We start from the raw sequence: 24,244 nt of genomic DNA, 5'->3' as shown, positions 1-24,244 counted from the left end.
ATAATTAATCAATTTCGCATAAGTTTGATAATTAAATATTAATTGTTCTGTAATTCTAAATGTTATGAAAAATAAATATTCTTTATTTTATTTAAATTTGTATGATACTTATTTAGGTTTTAAGTTAAAGTTTTAAATAAATTAAACCTGTTAATCATTGGACAAAATCGAAATGTTATTCAATGTTTTGGTATATTTTCCCATATGACACACGGCATAAACACACTTTCCCCGACACGGTCACACCAACGGTATACAGCTGCACTCGCAGGGCGGTCACACTGTTTAAGCCCGTCGAGAACCGAGGAACGAACGTCGCGTTTTAAAAAACAAATCCCCAAACGACTCGGACGCGAGATCCAAGCGACTGGCGAGGAAAAAGTGTAAGTGACGGGTGCAATTAGGTGGCCCACGGTGCAGCCATGACCGGATCCATCAGTGCGGTTATATAATGCGGATATGGTTCTTGGCCCCCATCGATACGATATCAAAAACAAAGGAACGAAACGGACCAACGCGTGTGTTCTGCTTTTCAGTTTTCGGTTCTCTCTTTTTTTTCGCTGTCGTCGCCGCCGTGTATCGAATATGTATGATTTTCCTCTGTGGATCCGCGTGTCTGGAATATATTAATAAACATCCACAGTGAAGCCTCGTTCGTGTGCGTTTGCGTGTGTGTGCGTGGGGGCGGGTGTGCGTGAGCGTGTGTGCGTGAGTGTGTGTGGTTGTGCAGCAGCATATTATTTATCTCACCTATCATATCTTTCGTCAAAATCGAAAAGATTCGAATGATTCATTCTGATGGCAGCAGGACTCGCCGATTTGTGCACTAAACCGAAATGAAAGTCATATATTTTTGCTGCACTTTCCATGTGTTTTTCGTGGTGTGTTTGTTTTAATGATTCCCACTTACCCGTTCCCCGTTTTCCGCCCAATTTCCACTTCTTCCCCTCCTTGCAACATCCATACTCGCGCCAGCCCCCCACAACTTCGTTTCCGATTTGGTGTAAACAATAACGGCAACCGGTTTTCGCGTGCAACTTTATCTTTATCTCCCTAATATCGCCATTCCTCTTATTCTTCTTCTCTTCCTCTGCTCATTTTTGTTTCGATTATAATCGCAATTTGCCGTTTCCAAAATGATATATGCAAACCCCTTCGAATAAATCAAACAGTTCCAGCTGAATCTGTAAATTATCAAGGTGAGTCGCCAGTTGGGAATCAATAATGGTATATTATAAAATGAATTGGGAGATTTGCATGTTTATATAATCTTATTTGTAGTCTATGTTAATTTGATCACACATGTTAGGATCCATTTTTCTTATAAGGTTTATTTGTCCGGTGAAGAATGGCTAGTCTTCTTTACTTGAAATTTGGTTTTTATTTTATTGGGCAATACTTTAGACGTACAATCTCTTCTATGGCATGATGTCAAAATGATCTTATAGAAAGGCGTACAATCTCCAAAACTTTTAAACTCTTACAACTTGTAGAACTCAGAACATCAAACTGTAACCTTAAAATGTACGATTATTAAACAATGTATGTATATTAAGAGCAACAAATTGTCTTAGTGGAAAGTTTTTAAGTTGTAGGATCTCGTAAGTTAAATATATTTAAACCCCACTGCTCTGCTACATTTCCATGCGTAATTCCGAAGCAACCATCATGGTTGCTCTTAGCCTTCGCACTAATGTGACTGGAGGATAAGAATAAATGTTTGCCCTTAAGAGGTGCTCAAAAGGCGCCCAAACAAAACACAAAAAAAAAAGAATAGAAAAAGTAGACCATAAACATAAATGCATTTCACAGCTGCCATTAGTGCACAACGTTTTACAATCGGCGAGAAAAACCAGCGCAAAAACCGAGTACGACAAAATGGAAATCCAGGGCAGGCGCAAAAAGAAAATGAAACAGTGGCAAACTGCGAAAAAAGCCAAAGCCCAGGCGCAATGCACTCGGAAAATGGATGGAAAATCAACAAAGTTATTAGTTGAGGTGGGAATAACGCGGTCCCAAGATCGCGGGGAAATGCGAAGTGTGGAAAAGCGCTCGCTGGGAAAAGCGTGACATAGTCAAAAGCAATGGGCGAAATTGGAGCAATTCCAGTCTGTGTGATGTGACATCATTGTGAGGGGCGTGACAGGGGGCGTGGCTGCACCCGACAATGACAAGTGCTGTAGTTTCCCAAAAACGAAAGAAAGTCAAACAAGAAAGCTGGGAACATTAATGTCAAGCCAGCGAAAAGATTTGATGCATTAGCCTTGACATTATTTCAAAGAAATTCGACGAATGACATGGAGTATTTCATCGAAATTGAGAATCTAATAGTTGTTTTGGGCTTAGATATATAGTAATTAGTACTTGGTACTGGTAAAGATGACACCATTAGAAGTCACATGCCTAAAAGGGATATGGATTACTTAAGATTACATAAGAGTAAAATATAAATAGTACAATCTGTGATTCCAATATCCTCCAAAGGGAAAACAATTTGTACGGGTTACCCAATCCTTGAAGGGGAATATAACTTTATGGAAATTACCAAGAGAGTCGCAATCACGAACATCCTCTGATAAGAATGCCGCTGGAATAATCGCCATTCGTTGAACCCGGTCACAAGAGTATATATAATATGTAGGAGCATTGACTCTTAAGATCGCGTTCTGCTGTCGGGGCAATTTTCTTTACACCAATCAAGGCAGCCCAGAAAATGTGATGGCGTCAAGTCATGACATTGCACTGGCAAAATGCACAAGAACAATGGGAAAGCACTCATTTATTGGATTCCCAGTAGAAGAGCCCAACTTTTTGCTTGACTGCATAAATATTTCTGGCCCGATCGCATGGCCAAAAGTGTATTTAAATCCAAAGATAAGATAATAGGGTGAGCATTGCTATTTATAATAATCAACGCTGCGTTCTTTTATCACCTTCGAAGGCTGGAATTTTATTTTAAGCCTCAGAGCCTCGAGAAAAAAACACCTAATTTGGGCTCTAATTGGGGCCTCGTTTCATTTCATTTTGTTCATTTTTTGTTTTTGTTTTTTGAGGGGCACGTGCAAAGTGTGACATTTGCTATGAGTGTGTGCTTTGTGTGAAATATTTTCATTAGACATTTCGCTTTGGGCCATATTTGTGGACTATGGTTCTCAAGAGGCGTTAATGGCTTTTAGTCTGTTGGTAATAGCAATGGTCATTAGCATGTGTTGGTTTGAGTGTAAATGTAACTGGTTTTCCCCCTCTTACTGATGATGGATCAGGAAAATATAAATTATCTGTGTTGGGTAATGCCAGTTAAACATATTTAAATATCCTGTAATTAGCCCATCTGTCAGAAAAACCCGAACACCTTAAAGTAAGAAATAGTTACAACTAGAAAGTATAGATTACTTTCACATGTTTTAACTACTGTCCCTCCTGCAAAACACTCCCATTTTTGTGGCCCGTTTAACCCTTAACCTTTGTCAGTGGAATGCCATAAAGTGCACTCTTTATGACCGCAATGTGTTGGCAATTGCAAGTGGAAGGCAGGGTCTTCGGTTCTTCATTTGAGAAGCACTTGAAAAGCCATTAAACATTACTCCTCGTGAAAACGAAACCCGAGTAGAATCCCTCTATCTGCCTTTCTCCCCCATTAACCCATAAATGGGAAATTGATATCGTTCAATGTTTTGCGTTGTGACACTGATAAAATATCAGCCGAATTAGATAAACTTGCGTCCAAGGACAAGTATCTTCTCTTCTATCTCTTACTTCAGTTTAAAGTCGTTTTATTCAAGTTGAGCAGCGCGCGTAAAAATGCTTTTCTTTTGCAGTTTTTCATCGCCAATACGATTTCTTTTTCGTTTTTGGCATACGCCATTTGGGCTTTTAGTTGGCCTTTCACATGATAGGCTTTTGTGCGCTATTAATCGCATTTTTATCGCCACTTTAATAACATATGCCATTCGTTTGGGAAAAATGGGTTTGGTGGGGAGTTTTGGGGCGTCAATTAGCTGTCGTCTGGGCCGGGCACTTTCACAATTTATCAAAAATACATCATCAAAGTGTCCACTGTTCGTATTCAATTTCATGTGTTTTGTTGTCTGAGCTTTTCTTTCTCTCTGTCGTTTTTCTTATTTCAATTTAGAGGTGGTGGTAGGAGTTTCATTATTAATTAAAAACCTGACAGACATCGCCGTCATCACCGTGATGACCATGACCCAAGTGGGTGAGCTCCTTTGTTGTGTTGGCTGTTGTTTGTTATTTTCGCTTTGTTATATGTGCATTTTCACATTGCAAAAGTTCGCTGATCCGGTGAATAAGATTCTGCTCTTGTCTATAATTCAGCTGAGACAACTAAGCACATACAACATGCTACTTTTGTTACGCCCGCCTTTGTGCCGGTGTTTGGATGTTTTTAATTTGAGCCTCGATTTTCCAGTTTTTCAGCCAGTGAGGCATTAACTTTGCTCATTTAGCCACTCGGTTTATTCACTCAGCCACTCACCCGTTCGCTTAGCTTCAGTCATCTATCCATCTATCGCTTAATCAGCCCTTCTGCCTTCTAGACCAAGTTTAGTTTAGGAGCCGGTTTGCGAGCTCTTAATATGATTAAGTTTTACGCTTCGACAGCTTCTGGCACGGCTCACCTAGCCTCTCTATATATTTTCATATACGTACATATATACTGCCATTCCTTGGGGTTTGTACCTGGCAGCACCTACATTTGTTTACAATACTGCACTACATTCACTAGAACTAGAAGTTTTCAATTTCCAAAGAAGCTTACCTAGGAATGGGGCAAGCATTGTGGATTATCCCGAAGCAATATAACTCTGTGGGGGTGGTTCCACGGGAAGTCCACGGGTTCTTAGAATTTGGTGTCCTAATTCAATAATATCTATAGTACTTAATATCAAGTTGAAAACACATACAAGTCTTCCAAGTAATCCATGTATGTGGACTTTATGTAATTTTCAATACGTAAAAAGGGGTATATTCTATTGTTGTGTTTTTTTTTTTTGTTGGGAAAACTGCAAGTGGTTTATTGACTAAACACTTTTCGCGATTTATTGATTTGAATCTCCATGCAAACACCCCATTGCAATGGTTTGCCGATTCTCAATTGAAATCATCCAAACAAATTGCATTTGCATGCTCGATTCCCCGGGAGTCAAAGCGAAGGCCAATTAATGGCAGTGAACAATACAATTTTCAATGCAAATTCAAAGTGCTGACAGGCGACAATGTTTGATCGCATCCGAGGGTCGTGGAATTGGTCGTGAACATAAACAGATATTTCTAAATGGAGCTCATGTCAATGGCACTCTCAGAATTTCGACAGCCGCCGGATGTGCCACCGTCTAAAATAAAAGCACCAACGTTCTGGGAAACTCTCGTTGTTTACAGATCAATTTGGGTATATTTATCGGTGCACTTTTTAAGTAATATATTGAAGGTAGAGAACCACATGAGTCAGTTTCCTTAATTATTAAGAAGAGTCAGGCATCTAAAGATGACGTACTTTGACCATGACAGAAATCACAAATCAGAAGTTCATTGCACTGAAAGAAATTATACTTCAAACATAATTTAAGTTCACATTTTTATCTTTAGTGCCTTGTAAAAACATAAATAATATCAATTTGTAATGCTTCTCTTTTAAACTCCTTGGAATTACTCGTAGTTTTAAAACCTGCTAGTAATTGAATTTAATCAATACTTGTTCTGCTTTTTCTTTTCAGTGAACTAAACAAATCATTATATATACTTCGCCTTCACAACACAAATGTTTTCTGCCGGCAAAATTGGTTGTTAAGGTGAGTTGTTCAAAATGTATAATTATTTATTAAATCATATGCGTATTAGTAAAGATTGGCATATGTCAGTGACTAAGAACGCCACAATTAATGTCTGATAATTGCTGTTGAACAAGAGAGACCTGCCTTTTTTCACATAACCGTGGCATGCGATTTATTTGGAATAGATTAGATAAGCGGTTATAGAGTTTTTCTACTATCAATCCAGCTGCTGGTGCATATTGAAATTCTATACAGAAATCATTCAAATCATGCAGAATATAAACTTAAATTGCGGCCGAAGATTTCCGTTTCCGCTGGCCAATATTTTTCATTGATCAATTCAATTATCGCCCAAAAGTTTTCCACGTCAATTGCACCTGCATTCTTTAAGTTGTGTCCACCTGCACTGGCCTATCAATTTTGGCCAGCCAGCTCGACTGCCTCATAACTGTGCCTCATGCATTCTTAATTGGCGAACGCTGCTCGACTTCTTCTTCTATTGGCCAATGGCCAACTTAAAAGGGCAAAGTTTATTGGGACAATAATAAAATCGAACTGGGAGAATCGGCAATCGGCAAACGACAATCGGCGAGAATCGAGATTTGAGATTCGAGAAATCGAAACCCGGCAAGAACTATTTTTAATTACCCCACAGCATTGGGCTTTGACAGTTTCAGTTTCATTTTCAATTTCTAGCTGCAATTTTTCAATTTATTCTTGAATTGATTGGGGCACCACCCACATCACACCCACTTTTCACCGCCCATGGGTATCGCGGTGCTATTGGGGGGGTGGAAGAAAGATTTCCTAACAAGAAATGAAAATCTAAACATCTGGAACAGTTTCGATAAACACGAGCCGAAAAATAATGAAAGAGGAAAACTTTCATCGGTGGAAAATTTGTGTAAAATATATTCTGGCCACAGCCTCTGCCCCTTTCTTTTTCTTTTTCTTTTTCATTTTCTATTTAATTTTTTATTTTTTGTGGTGGCTGCTAATTTTAGCGTGAAGAAAGCTGATTGCATGGGGCTTTTGTATTTCGGCTCTTCAATTGCCATTTCATTTATATTTTTAATTACGCAGAGCGATCTAGAGAGATCTCTCTTTCCACAGCGCCGCTTTTGTGGCTCTTTTATGTGCAATTAATTTAACAATTTGTCATATAAAAAGAAACAACGACTATTTTCATCTGTTTTCATACATTATTTTGTAGTTAAATTTGTATTTTAGTTGCTGCCGCTGTTTTTGCTGCCGGGGATTGTAATTAGCTGTTTGTGGTGGGTTTATTGAACTGTGTGCCCAACTCTCCGACTACAAAGAAAACACACTACACACTACACACATCGGACATGTTTATGCGTTTTAGAGCTATTTACGGCCCCAAAAAATATTGATGTTTCCATAGACATGCCCAGTAGTTCATTGCCTTGTGGTGGAAATTCTATGCTTCAGGTAGCTGCTCTATAATAATATGTGTTTTTAGGCTGGAGGCGAACTGGTTTGCTGATCTAATAACTCCCACAAGCCGGTGATTATTTGGTCTAATGTTTGGTGGCCAAAGCAATTTAAAATCAATTTCTGATTGCAAATTGTTATGGAGCAGTCATATAGTTGGATTATGAAAACATCAAATTTATTCATAAATCAAACGTGAATATCTAAAATCACTTTAATTTCTTTGTTGTGTTCCGTTTCCATTTGAAAACCGCAGCAATTAAAATTTCTAAACATTGTAAAACAAACAAATCTATTATCACCTGCTGAAAAAATCAACAAGGCGAACGCTCGATTCAGCGATTCGGCGATTCACCGAATACCATTTCCTTATCTACAACATGTGTAGTTTAATTTAATGATCGGCGCCTAGTACACCCATACCGCGCTCGTGCTCGTATAGGGGTTCCGCAGCCTTATAAGGTCTGCCATCAGAACCCACTCTCATTAGACGCTTATTGTAATGCCATCGCATGGGGCTGATAACGATTTGCGATTGGGAATCGACCTGCGAAAGGTGTCGATACGATAAGCACGTTCGCATTTGGAGCGTCCAAACCTTGACCAACTAAATTGGGGCTAATGAATCAGCTGATTGATCACGAAGCGAACGATTGAACCCTCCGATCCATATACGGCAATGGAGTTTCGGTTTTGAAAGGTAGTTTCTTTTGCTGCTTTTTCCAATCGACAAAACGCAAATCCAATTATCAATCGGATCAATTGGAAAGTCGGGGCAAGTCGAGGCAACCGCGCTCCAATAAACGGGGCGTGGCAATGCAATTAAGGATGGCAGAAGGGCGGATCGATTTGGGTTCCGTTAAGAGAAGCAAACCCCGCAGTCGAATGCACCGAGCAAAAATCGTTTACTTTGTATAGGTTCTTTGGTTTGGTTGCCCCAGAGAGCTCTTCTTATAGCTAGCACTTCACAGCACATCTTTGGATGCTCCACTGCCTCTCGTTGTTGGGCCTAGGAAACAAGTTTATCCCTCCCTCTCTCTCTTTGGGTGTCTACCCGTCTCTTTCGGCGTTTCTGGTTGCGCATGAATCACTTTTTGTTTTGGTCCGACTCTGCTTTGCTCAGTGCTTTGTCTTTTCGAAAGGTAACTAAACTATGTACACACAGTGCGGTACAGTTAAAGGGCATTGGGGATTCGGGGATCGTGGGATCGGGGGATTCCAGGGGGCGGGGATCGGAGAAATTGAGTTTATGACGTTTGCACTTAACCCCCAGTGGAAAACATGGCACAGTTATCATTCGTTAGCTTTCGGCCCAGCAGCGGAAGTTTGTCGGTCGAGCGTGAATCGATTCACGCAGCTCGCCCGGCACTCGTCACTAATTCATTCATTCATTCATTGGGTCGGCAGTCCGTCAGTCAGTCAGTCAGTTAATGGAATTCGGTGTTTCTGTATTGTAACTTTTCGAATTTATTTACTGCTTGATTGCATTGCCAGCGGATATTGGCAATGCAACTGGGAGAATCAAAAAGGCCCACCCTGAAACCACAAAATCCCCTAGTGAATTTCCAGGCCTTTCTAGTCCTTGATTCAATTTCCTATATACCCAAATGGTTTCGTCAATTTTAACTACAATGCAAATATGAATTCTAATTGATTCCACAATTTAGATTGTGTTATTTTAGCTGGAATAGCCTTTTGTTTATAGAAAGAAACTTTAGTGCGATGTATTATATATTTAACACGATAAAATAATTTGCATTACTTTTTAATGACTTTGGCAAAAGTGTTTTCATAAAATTTAGTAATTAAAAGCGAAAGAGAACTGAAAATGTAAAGCCGTCACTGGTTCACGGTCAACTCGTGCGCCTAATGACAGCCAACGATTTCAGGCGCATAATTATGCCAGCAAAAGCTGAAGAAAAAAACTCCAGTAACCACTGCAAACAATTGTTTCATTTACATTGTGCACAGTCATGGAATCTGGTCAATGAATCGCACCGAAATGCTCCTTATGGCAAAAACTATATAAAAAACTGAACTGAAATTACCCAGAGCACGCCAACACACACTCCACGAAAACCAAGAAGTCGGCACACGCGATGGCAAATCTCGTATGGAATATACTGTGGATAAATGCCACGCCCACGCCCGAACAAGGATTATAATGACCACATTTGTTGACCACAAAGTAGCGACAAGACAGACGCACAAATACGGCCAAAACCAGCACAATTCATGTGGGCAGGTGTCGTGTCTTTGTTCGCTCAGTGTGTCTGAAAGCGTGGGTGGCTGGTGAGCGCCAAAAGTAACCATTATTAACAGTTTATTAAAAACAACTCAAGTGGCCAAGGTAAATAAAAAGCAAAGAGATCTGGCTAAGCCGAAGCACGTGCTGCTGCAAAGTGGGCCAAAAAACATGGAAAACATTAAAGGCTAAAAAGGAAGTAATCAGTTAATACATTTAGGTATTTGATGTTATTGCATTTGAAGAAATTTAGTCTGCAGCCGAAATAAACTTCTAACAAAAGTTGGAAATGATTGTAAAGTTCGTAGTACCATTGTTAACTTTTCCTGCAGCAACTCTGTGTAAGCTACACCACTTTTTTCTAACCTTCCCCGCCAGCTTGCAACATTGTACAACGCGTCGTATGAGTAATGCGAGGCATTTAGAAAGCGAAACTTCGGCACTACAAAGAGCAGCATTCCTGAGCAGATTGCAAATGCTAAGTGAGAGCCGCAGCATCTAACAAGATTCTTTACGCGTACGCGTACCAGAAAAGTGAAAGAGACGGGTAGATATGCTAAAAAGAGTCGACGCTATTTATCGATTTCGGTTTCATGCTAAACTTGTTGCTCTCAGCGTTAGCAAATCAATTACGCAACTTTGCTCTCAAGCGATTAAATACATTTAAATGAAAACATTGCATGGCAGTCAATTTGATAAGTGGAAAAACGCTCATCAATCCGTCAGTCTGGCGCTCCATCAAGCTGTCAAGACACAGAACTTTCCTCAATATTTTATCTAGCTGAAAGTTCACTGACTTTGGCTGTTAAGCGAACACAAAAAAAGAATTTCTGACCCAAAAAAAAGAAACTCGGAAAATGTGCGTTGATGCGCAGTGGATGTGACGCGGACTGTCAACGGAATATATATATCTACTATATAGTATAATAACAATAACCACGCGAAACACATTGGTACACAAAGAAATAAATGTGATCGAGTTCTTGCTGTTGTCGCATAGTTTTAAACCAGTTTTTTTTTCGCTTTCAAACCAAATTTAATAACATGTACAGGATTCCTCAAATTGTACTACATTCATAGAGTCCATAAGATCTTTTAGGTTCAACATACATAATGATTTGATATTGAGCTGTTTGTTTTTTCCCGTGTAGTGATTGCCGTAATGATGATGCGGATTATGAGGCTGCTGATTAGATGGGCAGTCCCGCCGAATGAAATGAAACTTTATCGGATTAAATTTATGACAATTTTATGGACAGTGGTCGAGTGGCACTATGCTGTGGGTTGAATCAGTTACAGTGGGGCAATCAAAATTCCTTTCGGAACGCATGCTGACTGCCGATCGTTTGGGCAACTTCCTTGAAGTTTATGGCGTGTTGCATGCCTCAAACTTCCCGAGGCATAAACACACACAATGTGTGTGTGTGTGTGGAGCCACCGGGAGAATTGTGTGTACTATTCAATGTGTGCCCCACATTATGTGCGGCTCGGCCAGATCTCTGCCAGACCTCGCTGCGTTTTTCATTTCTCCTCTAGAGCTGCTTGACAGTCCATCCGACTGACTGGCTGGCTGGCTGGCTGGCTGAATGCCTGTCGTGTGCTCACTCAATTAGCGCTCAGAGGACCGAAACTGCAACAGAAACTGACTGAAAAGTATAGCAAATGCAGCTACGATTGCAGCGGCCCGAGGATTGTGCAAATATTTGCGCGTAAAACAAACTGCAAATGAAATTGTCTAACAACAGGCCTCGAATAAGTATGCTCGAAACGCTCAACATTTGCCGGGCGGCTTCTGCTGCGGGTGAGGCTGTTGCAATGAAAATGCCAGCGGGCAAAGAAATCGAATCAAAATAACTGCAGCGGCGAAAAAATGCTAAATTATAAATAAAATCGATTGTAAAAATAGTTGCAAATGCACTTTAAAACGGCTGGCTTTGCTCGGTTGGTTTAGCTTTCAATTTGGATTGTATTTCGTCAGCTCATCTTTAATGTATGCCGATTGCTCATGCGCCCCGTTGTACACTCTTAATAAAACTTATCTACATTTTATGGTTCTGATTGTTTTGAGTACACCGTGTAAATAATCACATAATCGGTTGGCAAATTAGCGACTTAATAGCCAGAGTTAATTGGCACATTCAATTCTGTTGTCATCGCAGAACTCCCAGCTATGTTTTATATGTATGAATTACGAATATTACTCATACGCCCGGTGTGCGGTTGAGATTTAAAGACAATTCCAAGGAAAACCTGATTAGATAAGCAATGTAAGTCGCAATTGTAGAATCTCCCAATTAAATATAAATCATTTGCCAGCCTTGGGAAAAGTGGGGAACATTAATATGGACAACGAACAACTAATTTTGCTCTTGCCCTAGTAAATACGTTCTAATTCATCAAGGAAGTGTGGAAAGTGAGACATCTGTAAACTGTTTGCCCTCTGCTCCAATGTATTAATCACACCCAAGTGCAAATTGTCTAGCAAATTAATACCGAAATGGCAGTTGGGGGTGGCAGCGAACAAACAAACACGTTTGGCAAACAAATAAACACGCAGCTGGCTAAGATACGAGATACACCATATTGGCAAGGCGAAATCGAAATCCCGACCACTTGTCACTTTGTTTGTTTTCATTACCAATAAATGTTTGCCCATTGTTGTGGAACTGCGATCAGCGCCCCTGGCATCGCCACACATGGCGATATCACCTCGCTTTTCCATTGAAAACGCGATTCCGTCTCCGACGACGACGAGTCCAATTTTGGGCACTCACTCTCCTGTCCGGACATTTTCGCATCCGCTGGCCATATGCGCTGGGAAATTCGCATTTTTTTGTTAGTCCGTTGGCAGGCAGGCCGACATTTAGCCAAGGATGTTTTGCATTGCAATGGCAATTCATCAACACCAACAGATTTGTCATGCGGCAGACGCATAATTAAATACTTTCACCTGTGCACCAGCAACTTTGTACATGCATTCGTTCATACACCTGCAACCGCTTCAGCAGATTAAGATGCAGATACATTTTCAACATTTTCATGGCCAACTTGAAGACTGAGGTGGCTGCGGAGCCAATGCACTAAAAATAGGCGCATTGCCTTTGCGAGCGACACATTTTCCTAATAGCCGCCGCACTTTTCACGCACGCTGAAAGAGACATCAGAAGGCAAAAAGCGAAAAAAGCGAAAAAGTCAGGGACAGGTGACATCGAGGTGGCCAGGAGTAAAATTCGCAGTGCGTGCAAATCGCAATTTCCCACCTCGGGCCTTGGCACTCGTGGCGTCGCCCTTCTGTGTCCACTTTCTGCGTGAGTGGTCCCAAAATATCACCAAGGAAAGTTCTTCAAGTGCATGTGATACCGTCACAACTGATTTTACAGTGCTGCTGAACTTAGTCCAGTCAGCAAACTATGTTTTGGGGATATCCTTTACGTTAATCTGCCTCGGGATCTATAAATTTGTATATATTATAGATAGATATATATAGTTATAGATTCTAAGAACTGAGTTACGGTGCAATGTACTTGGCGGGCTAAATATGTTGATGATATTATAATGAAAAACAGATAGATAGATAGATATTGTATAATGATGATACGTTAAGTTTAAAATCATTTGTTTTTGAATATATTTCCACAGTTCCTTAAGCTTGAAAGAAGTGCTCATATGCAGTCTTTTGTCTTTTCAACTAAAACGCATATCGCCATAGCGAGTTGTTGGAACTTGATTAAGGTCAGAAGCGCTTTGAAGAAGCTGCAGTGCCTCATCCTTGAATGGCGTTTGTTTAGACGGAGTGTTTACACTACAGTCGGAGACCCAGCCCGCCGCCATCTGCGTGTGTGTGTGTGTGTGCATGTGTGCGTGTGCTTCGAGTGGGCCCGTATCTTTCGGATTGCAGAACTGCACCGCCGGCAGATACATTTTCTTATTTTCCTGTTATTTTTAAACAAAGTACACGACCCAAACCCTCTGCGTTGGCAGTGCAACCATCTCGATATGTGTATGTTTTCTTGTGCTTGTTTATTTTTTGTGTGGCGCAGTTGTTTGTTGGCTCCGCTCTGCCTTTGTGCATCTATGGGATACTCAATGGTGAGCGGCGAAAAGAAAATTGAATATTGTGTTTGACACGGCCCAACATTTGACACAAAAGCGCCGAGATGCGGCAATGAACTCTGCTCAATGAAAGTGCAATTAAGTGCAGGCAATCGCTAATTGCATTTATCGCTCACATGTTAATTATGCTGCGGTGGGGTGAAAAGGGGCGTCAGTGCTGATGTAGCGAATTTGCGAGGGGAGCACCGAAGTCTCAATCTCTCGGGAGGTCAATGATATAACCGATGATTAACGGCCGGCATTGTGGCTGGCAGTCTCTCTTTTGTATCCATGGCATCGCAGTGCGGCTAAAGGTCAGGTCACCCATCTATCTTGGCAGCTCTGAACGATGCCGTATCTCAGATTGGTCATCTTCAGATACGCAGATACTTTATCTTGAAGTCTGCTGTATTGGTCTTTGTTTGGTTTGTGTTTTCGCCTGTTTGGCTTTAATAACACGCCATAGACTACACAGACTACAACCTTATAATTCTGGCAAAGTAAAGTAAATCCTACTCACAGTAGGAGTAAAATGCAAACATTGATTAGCGTAGAACGAAACGGAAAGTGTGGCATATCACTGGCTAAGTTTTACTTTGTAAGCTGGATGCTTGCAGTGTATAAACATTAGGCTATAAACATATAGCTTTTTGTGCGGTTTTCTCACATATCCGATAATACTAAGGTCGAACCATGAATGGGTTGTTAAAAGAATTCATTATCTGAGCCATTATTAATTTTTATATGATATGTAAACTGCTATCTAACTCTTTTTTTCGAAACATGCAAACCACCTTTCCTATTTATTCAAAATTCTATTACACTAATAAAGAACAAACATCAGCAAATTTGCCTATCCATGTAAAACATTTGTAAAACAATTTTGGGGTGCGGTCGAGCATGATGAATAGAATTTTTGTGGCCACCAGCACAAATTCATTTATTGGGCCCAAATTCGCCATGCCAAAGCTTCGAGTTATAGGCCAACTGTATGAGCCACAAAAACGTCATCGTGGGGAAAAGTCTGAAAAGGCGGCGCAACTAGTGAAAGCGCCAAAATGCAGTAACAACAACAACTTGGCTCGGCATTTTCCTTAAGGCTCGAGTCTTGGGGCCAACCAGCCTGCAATCATATTTCACCTTAGCCAGGCCAACAGTTTGCTGCACTTGTCGTAGTAGTTGTAGTGGCTGCTGTTGTTGCTGTTGCTGCTGCGATGGCTATAAAAATAACTGAATAACCGAACACTTGCCGTTGCACACTTGGCCAAGTTTGGCAACTTTTGACGGCTGCTGCGGCAACCAACCAACCAACCAACCAACCAACCAACCAACCAAACCAGCTAACAACAACACGAAAACGAGCTGCGATGTGGCCGTTGTTATTGTTTGCATACTATCATTTCTGGCCAGTTTTTCCTTTTTTTTTTTGTATTATGGTTCGGTCTATCCCCATTGGCAACATTTAATTTCATTCATTGCAGGCAGCGGCAAAACGGCAGCCGCCAAAAAATTCCAAAAACCGACAGAAAAAAGGCATAAACGTTCTACTGATTTATTATGTCCTCCATCAATTTTCCATTAACTTCAGCTCAAGGTATATTCTATTTCATGGTATATATGTTTTTATAAGTAGTGACAGTTTAGCTTAACATTGCCCCATAACATTTAATAATTTGTTTTTATAAATATTACATAAACCTGTAAACTAATTACTTATGAAAGGGCATTTCTTTTTCACTATCTCCACTGCAATTTTCTCCAATTTTGCGTCTGTGCGGTTGGCCACGTGATTTTCTGTTTGGGTTTTCTATTTTTTGGCCATTTCCTTTTCGAGTTGTCTGTGGCCCGTTTTGGCTGGGGATACTCAGCATTTTCCGCTGGGGGCCGTAGTAGTACACCCCAAAGTGTTTTATTCATCGTCAGTCGTCGTCTAGCGTCATCGTCATCGTCTTCGTCTCCACTGAGTTTAATGCCATTTTCGTGCCTGGGCTGTTGCTTTGAATAAATGCCCAGTCGTACGTAGTTTTTGCCAACTCGTTGCAGTTTTAACTGCTCGCGAGGGTCTGGAGTCCGGTGCGAAATTCACGAGGAATGGGTATTGGGACTGGGATCGGGTGGAATGGGAACTTGGATCTGGGAGGGGGACCGACAGCGAAAAGGATGTGGTAATTGCCATGTGGTAGCCAACGTTACCTAAGCAGGTGTTTACGTCTGCGATTTTGTTTGTTTACCTTGTCTGCAATTGCAATTGAACATGCAATAAATAGTTCTTGCAATCTGTCGCATTCAATCTATTTTCGGTGCGGAACTTGCCCATATTTCGCATTTAATATGCGGGTAAATTCAGCTGGACTTCAGCTCACTTTTGTTAATATGCATACATATTAGAAATATTTTCTTATTGACTTTTGATTGCCCTGTAAAGCATGGCTAATAATTTTAAATGCATTGTATGAGATTTGTCAGATTTTTATGGTATTTTAAAGATACTTTTACTTATCTCTCAAGTGTATTTAGCACTTCGGTTTGCTTTGCCAAACCCATTTGTTTAATATTCTGCATAGTTCTTTGTCTTGGTGGCCCACGCGACTCACAGACACAATCTGAAATCCATCATAAGCCCCAAGACAATTATAAATTGGTTTTCAGTTGTTGTTGGCTCTGGATGCTTACTGAAATATTCGCACAGCCCACATGATTATAATGAAGGCCTCGATATCTTTAATTGGCCTCAACATTGAAATGCCAGTTGAAATCCAGTTGGTGGCATAATTAGAGACGATAAATTTACCCCTTATTTATACTAAACGCATTTGAACTCGACTCGATCTAAATATATCAAATTTCCTTTGCTTCCAGTTAATGCTGCATATATGACAGGCCCACACGACATCGATAGCAACTGAGACAAGTAAGTTGAGTGTGCAATTAAACCCCGCAACAAACTACAATATTTATGTAAATTTTTTGCACATTTTGTTGTTTATTAAATTTGTTTCTCCACGAGGAGAACTTCGTCCGGGCGTGACCCCAATCCCAGTTGTAACAGAGCAACTGGAGCGAAGTGAGAGGGCGGATTGAGGAGTGGGGCTTGCCACGCCCAGTTTAGTTTTTCTTTCCCTTTCTGTGCAGGCGGCATATATTTTTATTAAATTTAATATGAGTTGCAGTATGCAGGAAGTAAGTTCCACGGACGAAAATGGGGCAGTTCTACAAAAAATATATATACAAGCTTTCCAAACTAGAACTCGCCAACATCCAGTTCTACTTCTGCAACATATTCTCTGGAAATAAACAATTGTTATAAAATGTCTACTGCGAATAATGTCAACGGGATGTTTCAAAGGGATTATCCACAAAAGGATGCTGCTGTGCCGCAAGGATATTGAATCGGAGAACATCCACCTACTTTCTCCTGCTTTTTTCCCTCCGGCGATGATGTCATTTGAAGTCATAAAATTGATTTTGCATTAAAATTCGTTTAGCAAGAGATTTTGCATGCGTAAGGGCAAAAAACCAAACTGAAATCGGGCATTAAACACTCAGAATCAATTAATTCGCTATTTGTATGTGTATAAACATACGTATACATTTATTTATATGTTTGTGCGAAAAAAGTTGAAGGCGCCTCGCAGATTTTCCCCGCATCTTCTTCAATCTCGATGATGGGAAAATGTTTGGCTCGTGGCTGCGAGTTGGCCAACCGCATCGTTTGCTGACCCAATTTTGTTTGGCTAAGAATAGCGAAAAATGTTTAAACGAATGCTGCTGTCTATTCGAATATCTGTATGCCTCGGATTACACTTGATGCTGCAGCACCATGCGTGCAACTCTTTGCCAAAAGATACACCAACTTAGTTGTCTCTAACAGCACACAAAGTTCCTAATGCTTAATTTAACTAGAAAATTGCGAAAGTGAAATATGGTCAGGGTGTCTCGATATATTCGATACCTAATTGCAATATCGTGAGCTAAGCTGCTCTGTCAGCGCTTTGACCATAGCCCACTAATTAAACGTAATTTATTTAGCCACGTCCGTTAGTGCCAAATAAAATACGGTAACAAATTTATAACAATGCCCCCAGTTTAAGTGTTGGCTGCCAACCAAAATGCTGCCGACAAGATTTATTCAATCAAATCTATTTTCATTGTTTTTGCACTTGTCACATCTTGTTGTAACTAGGAAAACCAGCCGAAGGGAAAAGAAAAGCGCCACAGACAACAGACGTGTCTTTAATTGTCACACTTGGTCGAATGGTTTCTTTATTTAATTTTATATTTTTCCCGCCAGTAGTGAGTGCCCCTAAGTGAGTGTCCCGAAGTAAAAATTCGATGGCGCTTCCGCATTGTGGTTCGCGTTGCTCAAATGTTTGCCTGGTGTTCATAAATCAATTTGCTGCAATTTCAACAATTTTCATTCGTCTGCGAGGCCGTCGATCAATTGGCATAGGAGCCAAAATTAGAAAACAACGAGCTCAAATCAATCACGCGGCTGTCTATTTGCTTATTTTTTTTTATGCCCCAGCTGTATCCGTTTGCCAAGTGTTCTGAAGCGCACAGGTGTTAAGCAGCTCGATTGGGAATTAAGATCTTTATTAGTTTAAAATATAAAATGCAGCTCGAATGTGTGAAATTTTCCATTGAGTTAGTCCAAGAAAATAACTTCAAAACCTTCTGAAAACTCTTCACGTTTCAGTGACATATTTCTATCTACAATTGTCACATAAAGGCGAGCGAATAAAATAACGATATATTCAAATTACGTGACTTTCATGCCCAAGTCGAGAGGCATTTCTTCTGTTGGTTCGATGTTATTAGAAAGTGGCCAAGAATGAGCTTTCTTATCGAAGAGTGATAATAAACAAAACTTGCATGTAGATACAATATCTATAAATCTATAATTAGAGCTGCCTTTATGATTTTCTGTGTATATCAACAGTTTGTGACGAACTTCTCACGTTGTGAGGTGGTTGGAATGTTCCTGGCTTTTGTGTACCTGGCCGGACTCATTGTATCTTTGTCATCTGTCTTTGTGGGCAGTGGTTACAAAAATGCCTTAAAAATGATCCCAGGCAGTTGCGTAGCTTCATTACCGATCAAGTGGCTCTGCATCTCGCAACGAAACGTTCCGAATCAAAAATTAAGTAAATAAACACAAATCGTTGTGATATAACCGATAAATATTGTGATAATTTGGACAAACGTGTCAATTGCATTGCATCAGGTGAGCATTGATATTGACTAAGGCAAAATGGGGAAGGAATAACAAAAATTTGATGAAAATTAATTATTCTGCTTATGAATGGGACTACAAGATGTTGTTGCTTCGAATATTTATTATAAATTTCCTGGCCATTGGCCAAGTTTGCACAAGGAAACGAAAGAGAAATTTCAGCATTTCCAACTGAAATGGTTCATTTGTTCTCGGGAACCTTGATCTTGTCCGGCAGCCATGTGCAACACTTTATAAACTATGAATTCTTTCGCTTACTCAAAGTTCGCAATTTTGGTTTTATTTTCGAATTTATGAGTAATTAAGCTGTACAAATGGTGGGATGTTTCGGGCCACCCTCAAATAGTATCAAAGATGAGTCATTCATCTCACCCCCGAAATGGCGAAAAGGAAAACCTGATGCAGTCCACCCTCGCCGGTTGTTTTGATACCCTGCCCATTCCTCAACTTTCGGCTGATTTCAATTTCTCTCCCTGCCCCAACAAACTTCGCGTTGTGGCGACTTTTGATAGATAAAGCAGCCAACACAAAAATCGATATTGGCACTCAACTTTTCATTTTCTTTCGACTTTAATTTTCGTGTTTCATCTCATACGACCACCACCCAACTACACCCCCTTTCTTCTGGCGCAATGACATAATGTGGTGTGTGCCCAATGTGACCCACAAGGCTTTTGATTAACTCAGACAAACAAAAAGAAAAATACCGAATGAATACACGGAATCAAAGATATGGTCCGATTTAGAGGGGATGAAAAATCGTTAGTTAATTCAGACATTGTTAAGTTAAGCTACCCGATACCGTATATTATTAAATATAATGTTTTAGTAGGCACTTGGTTTTTTCCCCAGTGTGGAGAGTGGTGGAGGAAGACAGTCGAGCTGTCGCCAATTGCGTGACCCACCCACTTGGCGACCCACCGCCTCTTTCCTGTCCGAAATGTGGGCGTGGTTGAGGGGCACTGAGCCAGCTCTTTTTATGAGTTTCTTGGCGCCAATCGCATTGGTGTCCCGAACTTTAATAGACGATGAGGCAACGAAAATTGGAACCGACTTTTGGTATTGGATATTGGGGATGGGATTTCTTGTCTTGTGTGGGTTGTTGTAGAATAATTTGTCAAGGATATAACAAATCTATGCAAAAAAGGGAACCTTTTCGGTTGTATTACGTTTCCTTGAAATCGCAAACAAAGAAAGCTTTCTTATTATTTTCTACTAAAGAGCTCAGTGCCATAAAAAATGTATTCTATTTATTCCATTATTCAGTTTGACAAGAGCTTTAATAAAGGATTTCTGGTATAATCATATCAATTTTTTATATCCGACGATGATCCTAAGAAACTTGCACCTTTGTCCAAATTCTAGATCCCAGTAACCCCCTCGTCTCATCTCCAACCACAAAATTCCTTGCCACTGATTTTAGTGTGTTACAAACTTCCGAACAAACTACATTTTCATTGTCTTTGCCAACCAAAATATTAGAATTTCCCTTTTCGCCAGCGACGCAAAAGCCAAAAGCGTTGAAAAATTCATTGTTAATTTTTAGCAATACCAAAAGCAGAGATCAAGATCGCAGTAAGGGAGGCGCAGCGTCGCCATCCACTCGCATTATTCAGAATGAATCCCACGAATCTGGGCAGGCAGAATGGGGCTCTGGTGCTGGAGGTGCTGAAGGTGCTTGGTCGTCCGGCGACCAGTTTCGAGGTGGCCGAAAGAGTGGCCGACGTGTACAGGCTGCCGCTGCAGCGCATCCGCCCAGTGGTCACCGACGTCCTCGAGGGCGGATCACATCAGGGATTCTTTAGCAGACTCAATGGCCGCTATTCGGTGGTGCAGCCGGTGGTGGAGCAACTGGGCCGGGATATTGATCAGTATGCAGCTGATATTATGGCTGCGGGGTACAGTGCCGAAGGATCACTGCCCCAGATGTCGACCCTGATGCTCAAGCTACAGAAACTGGACGGATCTCCGCCCATGGTGATGGGGTCCAGGTATCCCCGAGCGACCTCGGGGGAGCAACGCGAACACATGCCCTCCGGCGATGTGTCCCTGGACGCCCGTCTCCTCATGCTGCCCTTTCCTCGAGTACTGTGAAAATTCTCCATCTCTCAAATTGTACCAGACGGTGAACAGATTTGTGGTTTGTGCAAATGGAAAAATCTGGTGTTCAATAAAGTCGAGGCAATGGCTTCGAATTTGGACCAAGATTGAATTTGCAAGGATTTGACATATGAACATGGGTTTAAAAATAATATAAATAGGGTTTATGGGTTTGCAACTATTCCGCGTTGTAATGTTTTAATATCCCATTGATATCCTTAAAAGCTTGCTTAGCCCCGATAGAAATCTTTACGCCTAGTGATGTCCCCGAAAATGGGTCAGTGACTTGTCCTCGTTTGTTCTCTGCTTTTCCCAGGGGCTATTGTCCTTTATGCGGGTGAGTGAATGGGGGACATTCACATTCAGCAACGCTTTCACAAAGAACCAACAGCTGCGGTCTTGTGGCTTACTTTTTTTTCCCCCATTTGCCCCGGACGCAAATGGCACTCCACTTCAGGATTCCCACCTTGCAGCTCCCACTTGGCAGTACCCAGTTCTCAGTTCTGAGTTCTCGGTTCCCAGTTCTCAGTTCCCTACTGTCCATTGTCAGGTTGTTGCCTGTCTAGGCGAATCCAAACAGAAGTTCAAACTCGAGTGGCAGCTTTTACCGGCTCATTTGCCTTTGGCTTTTGTCTGGCTCACTTGTCAGCACTCAAAGGCTATTCCAATTATAGCCCACAGTCGAGTGAAATGGGTTCGCACAAAATGCTCTGCTTGAGTTCAAAAGGGTTTAATTGGCTATCGGGATTTTACATGATTTATGTGGATTCAAGCCAATCAGTTTCAAGGGTATTCAAAAGTTCAGTTTTTCCTGTATAGATTTCCTTGCTGCTTTTCTCTGCTTTGTTCGAGTGTTTTTAATATTATCGCTGGACCACGGCATGAGTAATTCTTACTGATTTTCTGATTCAATTAATTGAAGTATATTGCTGCGCCGAGATTTCAGTTGTCATTTGAATCCAAAAGCAAAACAAAAAGCAGAGCAAACAAGCAAGATGATGACAAGTTCAGTTTAAAAGCTCTTTGTTAGTTCCCTGGGTGGAAAAATAAGAAAGGAAAAAAAGAAAGAAAGGGGATGTGTTTCTTTCCGCTTTCCGGGAATATTTAAAAAGTAAAACTTGTATTTTGTTTACATTTACATGCGAGGCAGTCCTTTATGAGTAAACATATAATGGTTCGTTGACTTCCAAGGAGGTCGCAGCTTACTCTTAAAACAATATCATTCATTTCAGGCTTAAATATGTTTAATTCGAATTATTTCATACCTTTAAATATTTTTAATTGACACGTAAATTATTTTTAAAAATATGTAGGGTATAAAAAGAGCGTCGAAACGACCAAATATGAATCTTATTAAGTGCGCTTCATTAATTAAAATTAATTTGACAGCGCAAATAAGCAGAGATAAGTGCTTGGTATAGACGCGGGCAAACGGGAATGAAAAATCTGTCAGAAATTAATGAAATTTCCCAACGAAAACGAGCAAATTGTCATATTATGTTGTATATTTCCAAATGCCATGTGCAAGTTTAGTTTTCTAGTGGCCGTAGTCGTTATATCGAAACACCCCACTAATTCTATGTCTACCAAACCTCTCTCTTTCCGCAGAATGAGCCGCCAACACCAGCGGCACCACCCGCAGCACCACCACCTGCCGCCGCACCAGCAGCCGCAGCAGCAAATGCCGCAACAGCAGCAGCAGCTGACGGCGCAGCAGCAGCAACAACAGCAGTTGCTGATGGCGGAGCACGCGGCTGCCGCGGAGGCGGCGGAGTTGTTCGACCTGCTCTGCGTGGCCACAACGATGCGCCAGATCCTGGCGCTCCACCGGGCCATGTGCGAGGCGGTGGGATTAAGGCCCTCGCCCCTAAATGACTTCTACCCGCGGCTCAAGGCCAAGGTGCGTTCGTGGAAGGCGCAGGCCCTGTGGAAGAAGTTCGACGCCAGGGCTGCCCATCGAGTCTACGGCAAGGGAGCAGCCTGTACTGGCACACGCGTCCTGGTCATCGGAGCTGGGCCCTGTGGACTGCGCACCGCCATCGAGGCCCAACTGCTGGGCGCCAAGGTGGTGGTGCTGGAGAAACGCGATCGCATCACCCGCAACAATGTGCTCCATCTGTGGCCATTTGTCATCACGGATCTGCGCAACTTGGGCGCCAAGAAGTTCTACGGCAAGTTTTGCGCCGGCTCCATCGATCACATCTCTATTCGGCAGCTCCAGTGCATGCTGCTCAAGGTGGCGCTGCTCCTGGGCGTAGAGATCCACGAGGGCGTCAGCTTCGAGCACGCTGTGGAGCCCTCTGGCGATGGCGGCGGATGGAGGGCAGCTGTTACTCCCTCCGATCATGCCGTATCTCACTACGAATTCGATGTGCTGATCGGAGCGGATGGCAAGCGGAATATGCTGGACTTTAGGCGGAAGGAGTTCCGCGGCAAGCTGGCCATCGCCATCACTGCCAACTTCATCAACAAAAAGACGGAGGCGGAGGCCAAGGTGGAGGAGATCAGTGGGGTGGCGTTCATCTTTAACCAGGCCTTCTTCAAGGAGTTGTATGGAAAGACCGGCATCGACCTGGAAAACATCGTCTACTACAAGGACGAGACGCACTACTTCGTGATGACGGCCAAGAAGCACAGTCTAATTGACAAGGGCGTTATCATCGAGGATATGGCCGATCCCGGCGAGCTTCTCGCCCCAGCCAATGTGGATACCCAAAAGCTGCACGACTATGCACGCGAAGCTGCCGAGTTCTCCACCCAATACCAAATGCCAAACCTGGAGTTCGCTGTTAATCACTATGGCAAACCAGATGTGGCCATGTTCGACTTCACTTCGATGTTTGCCGCTGAGATGTCCTGCCGTGTTATCGTGCGCAAGGGAGCTCGCCTGATGCAGTGCCTCGTGGGTGACAGTCTGCTGGAGCCGTTTTGGCCCACTGGATCTGGCTGTGCCCGTGGCTTCTTGTCCAGCATGGACGCTGCCTATGCCATCAAGCTGTGGTCCAACCCGCAGAACAGCACCCTTGGCGTTCTGGCGCAGCGCGAGAGCATCTATCGGCTGCTCAACCAGACCACGCCGGACACCCTGCAGCGGGACATCAGTGCCTACACCGTGGATCCGTCCACGCGCTATCCGAACCTGAACAGGGAGTCGGTCAACAGCTGGCAGGTCAAGCATCTGGTCGACACCGATGACCCGTCTGTTCTGGAGCAGACCTTCATGGACACGCACGCGTTGCAGACGCCGCATTTGGACACGCCGGGTCGCCGCAAGCGACGCAGTGGAGGTCAGTATATAAATGTCAATTAGTATGGCTTTTTTTAATTATTACT

At 42.0% G+C, this 24,244-nt stretch overlaps 2 protein-coding genes across 15 annotated transcripts in view; both read left to right on the top strand.

Moving 5' to 3' along the window:
* Positions 1-241: 241 nt before the first annotated feature.
* Positions 242-24,244, top strand: part of LOC120454448 (F-actin-monooxygenase Mical) — a 42,110-nt gene continuing 18,107 nt past the window's right edge. For 4 of the 14 annotated variants that reach the window (XR_005616617.2, XR_005616616.1, XR_005616613.1 and 1 more), the window contains exon 1: positions 22,381-24,198. Coding sequence is in view for 6 of the 14 variants with exons in the window: in XM_039639757.2 (XP_039495691.1) it covers positions 22,431-24,198 (1,768 nt within the window). In the remaining 8 variants the exon portion in view is untranslated. Of the gene's footprint in view, positions 384-1,172; positions 1,200-5,729; positions 5,805-16,437; positions 16,490-22,380; positions 24,199-24,244 lie in introns of those variants that run through there. The other 10 variants (XR_005616619.1, XM_039639752.2, XM_039639751.2 and 7 more) reach the window with 6 other exon arrangements.
* On the top strand, positions 20,226-21,018 carry LOC120454456. The gene has a single exon (XM_039639768.2). The coding sequence runs from the start codon at positions 20,429-20,431 to the stop codon at positions 20,903-20,905; it is 477 nt and encodes a 158-aa protein (XP_039495702.1). The 5' UTR covers positions 20,226-20,428; the 3' UTR covers positions 20,906-21,018.

Source organism: Drosophila santomea, chromosome 3R (assembly GCF_016746245.2).
Source record: "Drosophila santomea strain STO CAGO 1482 chromosome 3R, Prin_Dsan_1.1, whole genome shotgun sequence".
Classification (NCBI taxonomy): Eukaryota; Metazoa; Arthropoda; class Insecta; order Diptera; family Drosophilidae; genus Drosophila; species Drosophila santomea.
This window is presented reverse-complemented; position numbering and strand designations above follow the sequence as displayed.